This window comes from Xyrauchen texanus, chromosome 18 (genome assembly GCF_025860055.1).
Source record: "Xyrauchen texanus isolate HMW12.3.18 chromosome 18, RBS_HiC_50CHRs, whole genome shotgun sequence".
NCBI classification, from domain to species: Eukaryota; Metazoa; Chordata; class Actinopteri; order Cypriniformes; family Catostomidae; genus Xyrauchen; species Xyrauchen texanus.
In genome coordinates, this window is record NC_068293.1 from 15,777,728 (window position 1) to 15,794,911 (window position 17,184).

Below are 17,184 nucleotides of genomic sequence, written 5' to 3' on the forward strand. Positions count from 1 at the left end.
ATATGTTCTGTAGCTCTCAAATCTCAATTGATTGTTTGAAGTCAATGACACCGAATTGCATTGGTTCCAAGAATGCAATGCAGAATCATGAATGCGTTTTGATCCTCGTGAATTATTTTTTCACACAATATAAATGAAAGGTGACATTCTGATATTCTGCCTAACAACTCTTTTTGTGTACCATGGCAGAAAGGAAGTCATAAAGGTTTGAAACGACATGAGGATGAGTAAAAAATTACAGAATTTGTATTTTTCTAGGGTGAACTATCCCTTTAAGGTAAAATTCCCCTCATACTATCACAAGAACTAAAATCTGGCAGCATCTCAATGTGAGAAGAATCTGTACAGCCAGCAAGTGCTCGGAGTATGGAGTGTTCCCCAGTGTTCTTTCTGCGTTCTGTAAATAGAGTCTCTTTGTGCTGGTCTGCTCAGAGCAGAGTGGCCCATCCACACAGCCAGCACATTCCTCCAACTCAAACCCGCCTGCGCTGGGGTCAGAGGTCACGGCTGTCCGCTTCAGCAGTAGTGAGAGCAGTATCACACTCATGCCCTGCAGCAGAGGAATGTAGGGATAACAGCAGAAAAGATCACAAAAAGCCAGAGACAGCACCTGCCCTTCATTATATGATACAATCAAGCAGTAATAATGTTCATTTGAGCTGCCATATTACAGGAATGATTCTGACTGAATTGATTTATAGAGTTGGCAGAGAATCGGGTTGGCACAGATCTACCAATGGGGTTATTGTATTGTTGATAGTTGGCCTCATCTGGTGCTCTGCCTGCCACACCTTTTTGTTCGTTTACTATAGGCAACAGTGATCCTTTGATCATATCACCCTACTCTGGACCCCTTAAAAGACAACATACAATCCCTGCTTAATATGTAGGGAAAACTAAAAGTAGATCATTTGTAGGTTTATTTCCACAAAAGTGTAAACGCTGCGTCTCTGTAAAACTTTCAAAACATCGCTGTTTGTTTGAGTATCCCAACCCACCTGACACAGTGACTTTAGGGCAGGTCTATCTGTTTGACCAATGATATATGGGGAAGCGTTCCTGTTTAAAAACAGTCCCTATTTTTACAATTCTCTTTGGCAATGTTTCGCTTTGGTGGTAGTGAATTTAAAGAGAAAAAAAAGTAATTTCATTAAAAAAATAAATAAAAAAGTACCCAAAAGTGCCATTAAAATATTCCATTCGAATCATGTGTCATATTCCAAGGTTGTTTTGTGAGGAACAACCAACAGCCTGAAAAGACAGACCGAGATACTCATTAAACATTAAACATTAGTTCACTCAAAAAGGAAAGTTCAATCATCATTTACTCACCCTCATGCGATCCCAGATGTGTTTTACTTCCTTTCTTCAGCAGAACTCAAACTAAGATTTTTAGAAGAATTTCTCAACTCAGTTGTTCCATACAATATAATTGAATAGTGACCAAAAATCTGAAACTCAAGCAAATAAATGCAACATAAAAGTAATCCATACGACTCCATTGGTTAAATCCATGTCTTCGAAAGCAATATGATTGGTGTGGGTGAAAAACAGACCAATCAAGTCTAAGTCCTTTTTTACTATAAATTTCCACCTTTGAACAGCCCCGACCAGTAGGTGGCGATATGCACGAAGAATGCGTATCGCCAAAAAACAAAAGAATAAAAATGTGAAAGTACTGATTTATAGTAAAAAAGGACTTAAATATTGATCTGTTGCTCACCCACACTTATCATTTAGGTTCTGAAGACAGATTTAACCTCTGGAGTCTTGTTGATTACTTTTATGCTGCCATTATGTGCTTTTTGGAGCTTCAAAGTTTTGGCCACCATTCACATGCATTGTGATTGTTTCTTTCAGAATAATAAAGAAAGTCATACACATCTATTATGGCACCAGGGTGAGTAATTGAGCTAATTTTCATTTTTGAGTGAACTGTCCCTTTAACCAATAATATCTAGCTCACTTATAATGATCCAATCAAAGCCTGATGGACAACTTCTGCCCTGCATTATTTTCTGATGAATATTCAGTTTTGCCTGGAAATGTGTCACATTATATTAGTGACTTGCTTTGCAAATGACTTCTAGGTGACCCAGGTTTACTTCTGCTCACCCTCCGTTCCTTAACCTCTTCCCTACTTTTGTCCAAATTACCCACAATGGCCAGAAATAGACATGCAACTCTGCTTGCGGTCGATTCAGCCTAACATCATGATTTCAGTTCAGAGTGTGTTGGCTGAAATGAGGAACATGGCAGAATACAAGAGTGGAATGCTCTGTTCTTTTTGTGTTATATTAAGCCACACCAGATGTCCAGGCCACCAACAATGAGCCCTACTCCTTAACACAGTCATCAAAAGGGCTAATGATATAGGACACTGCGGGAGCAGCTGAACACCAGGCACTGACGTTACTGATCCAGCCACTGAACATGATGCAACACCTCGCACAATAGACATATTTAATTCCAAATAACTGGGGATGACATTTGACCTGCTTATTTCTACCCACAGCCATCTTTTGCTCATTATATGACAAATCAAATCTAGACCGATAAATAGAAAGAAGCATCTACTGTATGTTCCTCTTCTGTCACGATGCAGTGACACTAGGGGTTGCTATTGGGAGCGCCATTCATCTCTGATCTTTTGAGAAAAGGCCAATAAAAATTGCCGAGTGGAATTTGCATGCCACTCCCCCGGACATATGGGTATAAAAGGAGGGAAAATGCAGCCACCTGTTCAGATTTGTTCTTCGGAGCCGAGCGGTTGTATTTCACTGAGCTGAAACTACTCTGCCAAGCCATTTTCATCTCTCGCTCTTACGAGCTTTTTGATTCTACGGTGCCGCGTTCCTTTTTTCCAGGAGGTGCATGAGGAGCTTAAACGGTCGTGGTGGACACCTTTTACTGCCTGGACCTGATTCGCAAACTCCTCCACTCTCACTACCCTCAACGGTGAGGCGGCAAGGGGGTATGCTGCGATTCTTCAGGTGGATCAGGCAGTTATGGTGCACTTGTGCCCGCAGAGCACCTCCACCTGGTGGAACCGTCTGAGACTCCTGTCCAGGGCCTGTAGGCTTACATTGTCACTGGCGGTTAAGGCCTACGGTGCTGCTGGACGTGCCGCCTCCGCCCTGCATGCCATGGCACTCCTTCAGGTGCACCAGGCCAAGGCACTTAAAGAGTTGCACAAGGGTAGTCCTGACCCGGGATTGATGCAGGAGCTGTGCTCGGTGACCTATCTTGCCACCCTGGGCGACGAAGGTCATGGCACTGTCTCTTGGGCAGGCGATGTCCACCTTGGTGGTCCAGGAACGCCAACTTTGGCTCAACCTGGTCGAGTCGAGAGTGGCCGACAAGGTTTGTTTTCTTGACGCCCCCATCTCCCAGGTTAGCCTTTCCGGCTACACCGTCGGCAACTTTGCCCAGCAGTTTTCGACAGTGAGGAAGCAGACGGAGGCTATCCAACACATCCTGCCCCGGCGCGCCTCTAGATCCTACACCCCGTCTGCTCGTCGCCAAGCGCATCCTCCTGCGGAGACAACCCCGGCTCTGGAGCCTCCTGCAGGAAGCAGCCAAGAACCTGCGGAAGGCTTCAAAGCGCCCCCGAGATGGAAGTTCGGTAGCTGCACTTCAGGAGTTAAGGTAAGGAGACCACTCCTTCCCCCGGTGGAGTGCCGGATGGAGAATCTTGATTTCCCTTTTCTTTTGGTTTCGCCGCATGCCCGATGGGCTGCTATACCCATCTTCTCAAGAAAAGAGCAGTTTCCGCACTTTCTGGGCCATACACTCAGTGCGCACAGCCTCACTGAAGTACACGCTGAATTGGCCAGGATCTTGTCTGGGCTCCTCAGTGGGAAACCTGAATGAGTGGCTGCATTTTCCCTCCTTTTATACCCATATGTCCAGGGGAGTGGCAGGCAAATTCCATTTCTCAAAAGATCAGAGATGAATGGTGCTCCCAAGAGTGACCCCTAGTGTCACTTCATCGACACAAAGTCTCGTTCCCTCCATCAGGGAACGGAGGTTGCGTTAGTAAGCGAGACATTTTCTCACCCTAACGCATCTGTGCACATTATTATGGTTGTCATGAAACCAAAATGTCATAGTTCTATGTATGCTCAAACAAAGAGTCACTTTTCTTCCCAATTTGGAATGCCCAATGCACTCTAAGTCCTCATGGTGGTGTAGTGACGCGCATCTTATCACGTGGCTTGTTGAGTGTGCTACTGCGGAGACTTAGCATGTGTGGAGGCTTCACACTATTCTCCACGGCATCCACGCACAACTCACCAAGCGCCCCACTGAGAGCGAACGACATTATGGCGACCACGAGGAGGTTACCCCATGTGACTCTACTCTCCTTGGCAACCGCGCCAATTTGGTTGCTTAGGGAACCTGACTGGAGTCACTCAGCACGCCCTGGATTTGAATTCGTCACTCCAGCGGTGGTAGTCAGCTTCTTTACTTACTGAGCTACTCAGGCCCCAAACAAAGAGTCACTTTGAGTTATTTTTAGGTTAAGGGAATTACATTTGTCTCTGTATAGAACAAATAGGATTGAAGAAAATATGTAAACATAACAAATTTTAATTGTTGAATATTGATCCATTCATATCCGATGAATATTCAGCACAGCCATTTGATGTCATTGCTGATGGACATCTCTTTCTGTTTTCATCCAGAATGCAAATACATTTGATGCTGATGTGGTTCTGAATCAGCTGCGTTATTCTGGAATGCTGGAGACAGTGAAGATCCGTAGAGCAGGTTTTCCTGTACGGAGAACCTTCCATGACTTCCTCAGCCGGTGAGAGATACAGTTAAGAAAACATCACAAAACCTCTGACTGTCCAGCAAAATACTGACAATTTGGAGCACAAGATCAGGTCCACATGCCCAGTTTTTGGAATGCTAAAGTTTATGTCCTTTGAATCTTAAAGGAATGTTCTGGGTTCAATACAAATTAAGCTCAATCAACAGCATTTGTGGCATAATATTGATTACCACAAAAATATACTTTGACTCGTACTTCCTTTTAATTAAAATAAAGCAAAAATCAAGGTTTCAGTGAGGCACTTACAATGGGGGCAATTTCTGAATGTTAAAATACTAACTTTTTCAAAAGTTTTGCCACAAGACATAAAAAATATTCATATAAACATGATTTTAGTTATTTTAGACTAACAAACTCTAAAATGAATGTAAAAATTACAATTTAAACAACTTTACAGCTCAAATAATACAAGAGTTTTAACAGAAGAATTAATGTAAGTGCTTTTATAAAATTATTAGCTTCACGTTTTGGCTTTTAAACCCTCCAAAAATTGGCCTCATTCTCTTTCATTTTAAGTGCCTCACTGTAGCCTCGATTTTTGCCTCTTTTTTTTTTTTTTCCCTGCCCTTATTCCCCAATTTGGAATGCCCAATTCCCAATGCTCTCTAAGTCCTCACTGTGGCATAGTGGCTTGCCTCAATCCGGGCGGAGGAGGACAAATCTTTGTCACGTGGCTTGTTGAGCGCATTACTGCGGAGACATAGCGTGTGTGGAGGCTTCACGCTATTCTCAGTGGCATCCATGCACAACTCACCACGTGCCCCACCGAGAGCAAGAACCACATTATAGCGACCACGAGGAGGTTACCCCATGTTACTCTACCCTCCCTAGCAACTGCACCAATTTGGTTGCTTAGGAGACCTGGCTGGAGACACTCGGCATGCCCTGGATTCGAACTCGCTACTCCAGGGGTGGTAGTCAGCGTCAATATTTGCTGAGCTACCCAGGCCCCGATTTTTGCTTTTTTTAATGATAAGGAGAGACGAGTCAAAATATTTTTTTGGTAATCAATATTATGCCACAAATGCTGTCGGTTGATTTGAACTTGTATTGAAACTGGAAAATTCCTTTAATGAACAATAACATGAACAATTTTTTAATTAATGAACAATTTTTTACTGAATGTGAGAATGTTTAATGGGTACATGTTCGCTTACAGTAAAATGAGTGGAATGCGTGTATGTGTTCAAGCTGTGCCCACTTCCTCTGCAGATACACAATGATCTTGAGGGACAAAAACCACACAGCGGATGAGAGGGAAAAATGTGCAGATATGCTGACGAAGTATGATGTCACAAAGAAAGAGTGGCAGTTGGGAAAGACTAAGGTAACACATTCAGTATGTTCACACACATGTATACATGCTTTCAAGCCACCTTGACTTATAATGTGGAATCCCTGATAGGCACTTCTAAGTGCCAATTGAAATTATCTGTGCTGAGACCTCTGTGAAAAGGTAAAGAGTGCAAAAGCTTTAGATAAAAGCTCTTTCTCTCTCATATTGAACTGCTTGACATTTATTAAGTCTGTGGGTTGATCCCTGACATTTGCTAAGCTTTCTTCATGGAGAGGATTTCAGGTAACCTGATAAGGTATGTGTTCCTAACTCCACATAAACATGCACTGGGATGGACTATTGGCATCCACCAGTTTTTTACATTTTAAACTAAAGTAACTTAATGTGTTGAGAATGATTTGAAAGCCTTAATGTAAATGAGAAGGAACAAGAAAATGCAATACAGACTTTTGGGCTTTTCAACCAATTTTCAACCCTATAGGTTAAAAAGATTTTAACCCATAGTAAGACATACAGTAGTGAGTAAAACTAATACTGACCCTAAACAACTTCTGCCTTGTTACACCAGTGTAACACATCCCTATCTGATGTTCCCAGTACAGTTGTTTCTCCAAGCGCTTGTTACAGTATCTTCTCTAAATTCCCCTACAGGCTTAGCATGTGAATGCCCTTGTTTGAGGAATGAAAATAAAATAACATGTGGGTTTATAGTGAATTTCAGGCCAGGCTTTGTCAAGCCAACATCAGGTCAAGTTAGGCAAAATGTATTACATGGTAACACTTTTAGGTTGTAATGGAGGATTTTGTCCATCTCTTGCTGGTTTCTTTGTCTCTTTCTCTCCATTTGTTTCCTCATTCTTCCTCTATCCTTCTCGTTCTTTCACGGCTCCCATCCCCCACCTCAAAAACCCTCCACATCTTGGTTGGTTGCCTTGCGGTCCCTTACTCTACTGAAATGACTCATCCCGATCGGCCGGGCCTGAAATGAGAGTGGAGCACTTTAAGGCCGTTTGGCAACAGGAGCACAGGCGCTCTGAAAATAACATTTTCTGTTCTCTGTTCAACAGTGTCCATTCATTCTTATCTTGTAATCAGTCAATTATTCACTTTCCTTGGTCAGTCTCTACCACACATTAAGTGCAGCAGTTCACTCGGGCTGTTTTTACAGTAAGAGGAGCTCTGAGGTTTCTCAGGAACAGGAAGGCAGTGTAAATAAAAGACATTCTTTTGTCCTTTGATTCAGACCACTTTTCTTTAAATTAATTGATTCCAGCATGCTCTGTGTTATTTCCGTCAGGGTTTTGTGGGTTCTGGATTTCCTGAGAGCTAGTTTAGATATCTCCTTATCTGGGTTTGCATTGTTAGCTTGATGGTCACTTAATGCATTGTTACCGTGATTGTGTGTGTTTAGGTTTGGTCTGTTGGAGCAGAGAAAATCTCTCATAAATCAAATAACTTGAGATGGACAGTGATGACCTGTCGGTGCTCTTTGCGGTTATGAGATACTGCGTGGGTCATTATAAAAGAAAGGCAATTCCAACTGAACATTGAGATGACTTCAGCACACAGTTAGGATTTGTAAATGCACAGTATCGATGTTTAAAAAGCTGTGCTATGGTAAGGAATAATGGGAAAACTTTACAAAATTAACATTTGTTAACAACATTAGTGAACATGAACTAACAATGAACAATACTTCTACAGCATTATTAATGTTTATTAATTAATAGTTAATGTTAATTTCAAAATATACTAACATTTTAAAAATCTGAAGTTGTATTTTATAACATTATGATCTAACAAACATTATGATTAACTAACATTAACAAAGATAAACAAATGTTGTAAAGAATATTGCTAATTGTTTGTTCATGATACCTGATGCATTTACTAATGTTAGCAAATGGAACCTCATTGTAAAGTGTTAATAATAATGGGATAACGTGCAGTCAGCTGGTCATTACTGCAAAAATAACTTATTTTTTTTCCCCATTACAGCTTTAACCAACCAAAGCTGGTTTGATAGGAAAGTGGAGTAAATTACTGTATATTACTGACTGTATATTATACTGTATTTCCTGCTTATTACATGGTTACCTACAGACCAAATAAACAAATGGAAATACTGATATGGAATGTAAATGTTTATTGATTGATTGATTTAATTAAAATTATTTAATTTTGTGAGAAGAAACATGAACAGTCATGAAACTAGCACAGCTATGTAGGAAATCAGTTACCTAGGATTGTCAAATATACAGTTTAACAGTCATTCAAATTTGATGCAATATGCAGTGATAGACCAATCAGAATCAAGTATTGCAGAGAGGCATGTAATAATAGATTCAGAAAGTATATCTGTATGGATGGGTACTGCTGAAACAAATCTGCAATTTAATAGTAATATCATAGAAATAGTAATGCCATAAAAAATAAAAATCATATGTAAGTGCCATGCAATGCAAATACCTTTCATCAGCATTCATCACAGTCTCAGTAGGTGGTTTGAATACATAAATAAAATTATATATCGCTAGAATGTCACTTTCTCTTGTTGTCTCCCACACACACATACATAAAGACACTGATAAATTAATTCAAATATGCACACTGCTGAATAGAGTCATGCTTTACAAATAGTTTTGCTGTAAAATAGCCTGATTGTTCTGTGGAGGGGACAGGGCTGACCGGCTCCAATTTGTTCTCAGCGCATCAGAGCACCAGTGTACTCAAGGTCAGCTACTTTAACCTATAACATTCACTGCTCTGCAAGACTACTCCCATCATACATTATACTCAAGTACTTGATAATTAACCTTCTGATCTGAACAGCCATGGACCCACTGAAAGCTGGTGACCTCATGACAGAAGCTGGCTTGATGAACAATTCCATGCTGACTCTTACTGGTAGATATCTTTAAAGATATTATGGCAAAATACAGTCGCTCATAGATCATAGTTTGTCATTAGTTTCACGTTTAGTGTGGACATACCAACTGCTTCAAAGCAAACTTCAAAGCATCGTGCCTGATTAGGACACAGTTTAAACCAGCCTGGATTAGCACAGGCTAATCTGGTATTTTCTGGAGGACTGGCACAATTGTCTATCCCATACTCGCATCGAAAAGCTAAAATTTGAGTAAAAGCATTTGAATCCTGCTTGGTTTCTCCTTTCAGGTTGGGAATTGGTGACTGTAATACAGTTAAAGGGAAAGCAGGAGGCGAGAACTAGCTTAACAATATAAATAATATTTGAATGATCAATTTAACCAAAAACAACATGTGGTTAATCAACATAACCACACATAGGGCAGCTGCCTGTAATTCTCTCTCACTCAAACTGTCATCTTCAGCTGCCCTTAATCCTCCGCGTGCCCCATCAGGCTGATTGGGGACCGGGTGTGTGTCGGTCCAGCCCGGCGTTGTCCTCCTTCCCTCTTCAGTGACTTTGAATCCTCTTTGTCTTAATCCATACAAAATGTAGAGAAAAGACAAGAGATCTGTTATATGTACAGTATATGACAGAATCACAGTCAAGACCAGTGTCATTGGAAGGGCAACTTCAAGTGAAATAAGCAGTAATGAGAACAAGATCAAACACACCGCACGAAAGACCAGGCGGAGATGTATGTTAGTTATTTGATCAGAGTTTACCCATATGTTCCACATGTGTAATATGTGTTTCATGTTGCTATATAAATACACTCTCTTGTAAATTCAGCTTAATGTATTCCTGCTTTTAAAAACATGTTAGTGTTGTTTAAATTGAATCCATGAATATCTGGATAACATATCAGTTGATAGTCAGAGATCGGAATATTGACCTGTGACTGTCTGCCATTGCTGGACATGTTGGACAATCTGCTGTGGTTATTATCATGGTCTGAGGTGTGACAACCCTTTCAAGGCTTGATTTATGAATGTGTGTGTGTGTGTGTGTGTGTGTGTGTGTGTGTGTGTGTGTGTGTGTGTGTGTGTGTGTGTGTGTGTGTGTGTGTGTGTGTGTGTGTGTGTGTGTGTGTGTGTGTGTGTGTGTGTGCGCGCGCACGTGTGTGTTTTCGCCTTTCTCATGTTTTCTTGAGTGGCAACACTGGGTTTTGTATGTGTGTTTTTGTGAGTGTGAGATTTGAGGTGGAGGTGAGGGAAGGGGGGTATCAGAGAGGGGGCTGGGATTGTGTTTTCTCACTCGAAACAATCTGTGTGTAATTATATCCATGCCGATTGTGTGTTGAGGAAGTTTGTTCCCTAGATCGAGGCTCTGGATTTGCGTGGGATGGGGGAAGGATGTGGACCAGGAAACTTCCTTCTCTGTGTGTGTGTGTGTGTGTGTGTGTGTGTGTGTGTGTGTGTGTGTGTGTGTGTGTGTGTGTGTGTGTACAGCTGTGCGTCAGTGATTACAGGAACATCTGGGTTGACGTTCCGGGAAATCTCACAATGGGCTTAAAAAATCCTTGGGAGGCCAGATGTAATGCTGTGTGTATACTGTATGTATGTGTATTCAAGAGCATGTGTTTTGCTGTAAATTGATAGAACCCTTCTCTTGTCTCTGTGGTGACCGTCTAAATTAACTGAGCATCCTCATAGTCTGATGGAATGGTACTTATACCACCATGTACAGGTACTTATATTAGCTGTCCCTACAAACAAGACCAGCATTGGTTACCAGTAGATTTTGTGTTTTTTGGATACTGTTTAAGATTAACTAACTACTTAACTAATTTTAAGAGATGGCTATAAATCTTGACAGCAGTCTACTTGGCGATCATGATTTCAAGCACTAGGAAGTAATCAAGCTTGAAATCATGATTGTGCCTAGAGACTGCAAAGGCAAGACGACCAGTGAAAAAGGAGTTACATTTTGGTTTGTTCTCAACCAACACCGATTGGATTGCTTCAGAAGACATTGATTAAACCACTGGAGTCTTATGGATTACTTTTATGATGCCTTTATGTGATATTTGGACTTTCAGATTTCTGGTCACCATTCACTTGCATTGTGAGGACCAACAGAGCTGAGATATTCTTTAAAAAATCTTAATTTTGTGTTTAGCAGATTTCGCAGTTAGAGTCAAGCTATGGCAGGTTTGGGGTATTCGAGCTACTGTCTTCATCTGTCTGTCCCATTAAATATGACACATTGTGTAATCATATATTAGAAGGAAGGATGTCAGCTGAAGTGTTAAATATACATAAATATAAATGTTAAATATCACTACTGTCTTTCAGAGTATTGCGCACAATGGCGAGAACAGTTTTAGTCTGGTTAAAGCGTACACATACTGGACAAAGCAGAGCTACAATCAAATTATGTAGGTCAGTTAATCTGGCTTTCGGACTGGTAGTACTTAAGTGTTTTCATGGCATTTTAAAAGAGTCAAATCCTTGTTTTAGAATGACAGAAATTGAAATTTGAAAGTGAATGGAAACGTATTGACTGTGCATTAATTCATTAATTTTATTCATTCCAAAGTAATTTATGCATATAATCAACTTTACATCCCTTCTTTTAAACTCTGATCCTGGGGGCTCTGTTCTGACAGTCAATGTCAGTCAGTAAAGGGTTAAACTTTCATGTCTCCTGCCCCTGAAAGAGAGAGATTGAGGGTGTGGCCTGCTCTTTGTAGGAGAGCCACTTTTTTCCCTCCTCCCCACCTCCCTCTGTCTCTCTCTCTCTCTCTCTCTCTCTCTCTTTTTCTCTGTTCATGCACATCAGTCTGTCTGGAATAGCCCAGGCTGCAGCAGTAACAGGAAATCAGAGAGCTGTGGTTTCAGCACAATGGCAGAGCTCCACAGCTCAGCTCCCTTTCGCCTGTAGCCTACTGAGCCTAACACTAGAGCAGTGCTCATACTGCCTGGAAAGTTACACATAAGGTACCTAAACCTGCCCTCTTCTATCTCTCCTTCTTGTTCTTCTTCGGTGCATGTTCTGCAGGTGTTCCTAAAGGAAGCTCTGGAGCAAAGGTTGGAGAAGGAGCGAGAGGAGGTGCGCACAGCGGCTGGAATGGTGATCCGGGCCCACATACTAAGTTATGTGGCAAGGTTAGTACAGCTTTATGTGTGTGTGGGTTTCAATGAATGTCTGGGATTGTCTCGGGAGTGTGTTTATACAGTACCTCATGTATGTGTTTGTGTATAAACATGATCTGTTGAATGGGGCTGGGTGAGTTACCTAAGACAAGTGACTTTAGTTACGTTTTATTGTTTTGAGTTTTGGCTGAATTGCTCTAATCGAATATGTGAGTGCTGTTTTAAGTTTGCAATGCAGAATAGGTTACCAGTGCTGATTGAATCAGTGTATTGAGATAAAATCCTAGCAGTTTACATTCATTATGAAAGTGCTGGGAAATAAATTAGTGTTCTACCATGAAAAGTGTCTTTTGTACATCCTCACGCAAGAGAGAAATTTCTTGTTCCACAGTAAATGCTGCACAATATTATCAACACATGCAATGTTAATAAATTTGAATAATTTTTTTATAAGTCTTTCTGTTATTCCTGCAAGTTTAGTGGGCTATTAGCATGCAACATTTAGTTTTAGTGATTCTGTGATTATGCTGTGGTAAATCAAACACAGCAAGATCAAAATATCTGTTTGTGGATACAGGGTCTACTGAGACACACTTTTGGTTCCTGGAAGCTTAGTGCTCACTGAAAATTATATAGGTCTATGAGTTACAGTGGCCACAAAGTATTTGGACACTTTTGGATGCTAATGTCACACTTAAAAATGTCTGAATGTCAGTTAATTTAACGCAAAGTATCAAAGCAAGTGGCAACTGGAAACAAATTGTTTTCAGGGTGAAAAAAAATGCTATTTTCTTTGCCATTTTGCAATGCATATTAACTAGCTGTCATCAAAGTGATATTTAGTGGATGTGTGAAGTCAGTTCCCCTCAAGTTCACACAAGTGCCTTAGCAGAGTAACCACATGTGTAGTTCATCACATTTACTATAGACCTGTTCCACTAACATTTGACTACCAGAAAGCGTCCAAATACTTAACTTTGAACATAATTTATAAACTAACAAACCATTTTTTCATAAAGGGATAGTTCACCCAAAAATGAAAATTCGCTCATCATTTACTCTCCCTCGTGCCATCCCAGATTTGTATAACTTTCTTTCTTCTACTGAACACAAATGAAGATTTTCAGATGAATATTTCAGCTCTGTAGGTTCTCACAATGCAAGTGAATGGTGGCCAGATCTTTGAAGCTACAAAAAGCCTATTAAGACAGTAGTTTAATCCATGTTTTCTGAAGCTATATAATATTTGTGGGTGAGAAAGAGATCAATATTGAAGTCCTTTTTCTTTACTATAAATCACCACTTTGGCATTGTTCTTCTTTTATTTTTTTGCCGATTCACATTCTTCGTGCATATCGCCACCTACTGTTCGGGGCTGGTCAAAAGTGGAGATTTATTGTGAAAAAGGACTTAAATATTGATCTGTTTCTCACAGACACCTATCATATCACTTCTGAAGATTTAACCACTGGATTCTGGATTACTTTTATGCTGACTTTATCTGCTTTTTGAACCTTCGACATTCTGGCCACCATTCACTTGCATTGTATTAACCTACAGAGCAGAACAATTCTTCTAAGAATCTCAATTTTGTTCTGCAGAAGAAAAAAAGTCAAACATATCTAGGATGACATGAGCCTGTGGGTGGTCTGGTTAAAATGTATGGGAATTTTGAAAAGGAACAGCTGCTCTCATAGATCAAATATCAATCATTATGACAATCACATAACAATCTAGCCAGAGTACTTTATATTATAGTGACTGAAATGCAATTGAGATTCTGAATGTATGAATTGTGTGACTAAATGCTTTTTTAAATGAGTCTTAAGACTATTATGTTGATTAATTACTATAATATACCCATAAACTAATCATTAATACAAAGCCTTGAGGGCTCTCAAATGTGTAATTAGTGTTTTAATCTATGATGTCCCTCTCACAGAAAACACTATAATAAAGTCCGTGCCAGCACCATCACAATTCAAAAAAACTACCGTGCTCACTTTTGGAGGCAAGTCTTCCTGCGTTTCCGCTGTGCTGCTGTCGTCCTCCAGAAAAACCTCCGTGGACAGCTCGCTCGCCAGCTCTACCGCCAGCTCCTGGAGGAGAAACAGAGGAGAGAAGAGGAGGAGAGAATCAGAAGGGAGGAAGAAGAGAGGAGACTGCAAGAGGAACTGAGGAGGCTTGAGGAAGAGAGAAGAAGACAAGAGAAAGAGAGAAAGAAAGAGGAGGAAAGACAGAGGCTTCAAGTGGAGGAATGGAGGAGGAGAGAGGAGCAACAGAAAGCATTGCGGATACAACAGGAAGAGGAAGAGTTTAACAGGAGGCAGGAAGATTTGAAAAGCTTACAGATATTGCAGGAGATTGAGGACAGAGAGGCAGGGCATAGCAGGTAAAGCTCAATCTGGCCAAATATTTTGCTTTGATTTAGGTCAACTAAAGTCTATGTGGCTGCAAGGTTGTGCTTTTAATCTACCTTGTCTAAAAATAATTATTTTCCCTTGCTTGTCTCCTATTAGGAATCTTTTGGGGAAAAATCACAGTCAAAAGGTATTAATTATTATTACATATTAATATGAAATAGACTTGTTCTGGAAAGAATATGTCTGTTTTGTTGTCCTAATTCTAACTCTCCCCTTACAAAATCTCCTTGGCAGTTATGGTGATGGTATCTGATGGCATTGGTATGGTACTTTACTAAATGAGTAACTGATGCATAACATGTCCATAGACTTTTTTTTGTCAACATCAATAGTAGGTCACCATTTTACAGAATTGAATACAAGTTAAAGGTGCTTTAAGCGATTTTTGTCTCTGTGACAGCTGTAGTCTTTGTAAAGAGCAAACAAAAATGTGTCCACTGGCAATAGTCTCTGACCCTTTCTGTCAATAAGTATTGGCGTTCTCATAGTATTGTAGTTGCAGCGAATTATTGAGCCTTAAATGCCATATTTATGGCATGTTTTTCAATGAGGGCTCGTGTCAGTCTCAATAAACTCATTTGGTATCTTTGGAGGGTGGGGTTTTGGAAATAGGGGGCATGGATAATCCAACGGCTCAGCTTTTGGGAATTCCAGAATTACCAAAATCGCTTACGGCACCTTCAAAACCATAATTTCGACTCATCCCTTGTTTAAAAAAATAAATACAAATATTGCAGTTACATTAAGGCACTTACAATGGAAGTGAATGGGGCCAGTCCATAAACATTAAAGTACATGTATACACTGTTTCAAAAGTATAGCCACAAGACTTAAACATTATACATGTTAACATGATTTTAGTGTGATAAAATCGCTAACAAACCTTGCTGTGTGTGTAAAGTTATATCAAATATTACAACTTAATTGTCATAATGATGTAACACAGGTGAACCTGTAATTTGATAAACATTGGAGTGCTGGTAAATACCTGATTTTATCTCACTAAAATCATTTTAACATGAATAATGTTTACGTCTTGTGGTTATACTCTTTAAAACAGTGTATATTTTAATGTTTATGGACTGGCCCATTTACTTATTTTGTAAGTGCCTTTCTTTAAAGGGATAGTTCACCCAAAAATTTAAATTCTCTCATCATTTACCTTCCCTTATGTGTATGAATTTAATTCTTCTGCAAAACACAAATTTTGATTTTCAGAAGAATATTTCAGCTTTGTTGGTCCTCACAATGCAAGTGAATGGTTTCCAGAACTTTGAAGCTCCTTAAGGCAGTGGTGTTCAAGCCCCAGCACCAACAAGATGCCACTGTTGGGCCCTTGAGCAAGGCCCTTAATCCTATCTGCTCCAGGGGCGCCGTATCATGGCTGACCCTGCACTCTGACCCCAGCTTAGCTGGGATATGTGAAAACTAATACATTTCACTTTATATATGCAAAAAACTGTGTATATAATGTGTGACCAAAATAAAAATAAAATAAAAAAGGTTTCTAAAAGTAATCCATTCGACTCCAGTGGTTAAATCCATGTCTTCTGAAGCGATATGATACGTGTGGGTGAGAAAAAGATCAATATTTAAGTCCCTTTTTAACTGTAAATATACACTTTCTCTTCCACATTGGAGATTGATGGAAAAAAAGGACTTAAATTTGTATCTGTTTCTAACCGACACATATCATATCGCTTCAGAATACATGGATTTAACCACTGGAGTCTTATGGATTACTTTTATACTGCCTTATGGAGCTTCAAAGTTCTGGACACCATTCACTTGCATTGTGAGGACCAACAGAGCTGAAATATTCTTCTTAAAATCTTCATTTGTGTTCTGCTAATGAAAGAAATACACATCTGGGATGGCATGTGGGTAAATGATGAGAGAATTTTAGTGAACTATCCCTTTAATTCTTTTTTTAACTCTTTCCCCGCCAGCGTTTTTAAAAAAAAGTTGCCAGCCACCGCCAGGGTTTTTGACGATTTTCGCTAAACTTTAATGGCCCGCAGAATATTTTCTTCCATGAATATATGAAGATGCTATATATCGCAATAAAGATCTGAGCCTCTGCTTTTAGGCAAAAAAAACGATTTTATTTTATCTTCATTTGTTCTTTTTTTATTGCGACTTGAACAGAGGTCGGTTTTGTCAAAAAACAACATTTCAGACAAAAAGCTGAGAAAAGGCATGTTTATGTCTGATATTTTGAGCTTCTCATACTCCATTTCTTCATGTTTGAGACGATCGCAGTCTGTTTCTTTGATCAAAGAGTTGCGTACTCTTTCAAAACATGCGGAGGGGTCTTCCTTACCGTATAACACCTAAAACACGTAAACCCCGAAATTTCCGTGTTTGGCGGGGAAGCGTTTTTTTCATAAAACACAGAAAATTCCGTGTTTGGCGGGGAAAGAGTTAATAGACAAAGAACAATGGATTTTCTTTGTGGTTTTCAAGATTATTCCACAAATGCTGTCGATTGAGGTTAGTTTGTATTGAACCCAAGACATTCCTATAAGTTTTTTACCATTTCTTACCACCTTTTTTCCTTGATAAGTTTTAAATTGTCCTGCAATGTGACAAGTACA

General features: G+C 39.9%; 1 protein-coding gene across 1 annotated transcript in view; it reads left to right on the forward strand.

The window, feature by feature from the left end:
- Window positions 1-17,184, forward strand: part of LOC127658592 (unconventional myosin-X-like) — a 106,548-nt gene that overhangs the window by 62,371 nt on the left and 26,993 nt on the right. The window contains exons 19-22 of the mRNA XM_052147969.1: window positions 4,689-4,813; window positions 6,053-6,167; window positions 12,070-12,176; window positions 14,107-14,507. Coding sequence (XP_052003929.1) covers window positions 4,689-4,813; window positions 6,053-6,167; window positions 12,070-12,176; window positions 14,107-14,507 — 748 coding nt within the window. The remainder of the gene's footprint in view (window positions 1-4,688; window positions 4,814-6,052; window positions 6,168-12,069; window positions 12,177-14,106; window positions 14,508-17,184) is intronic.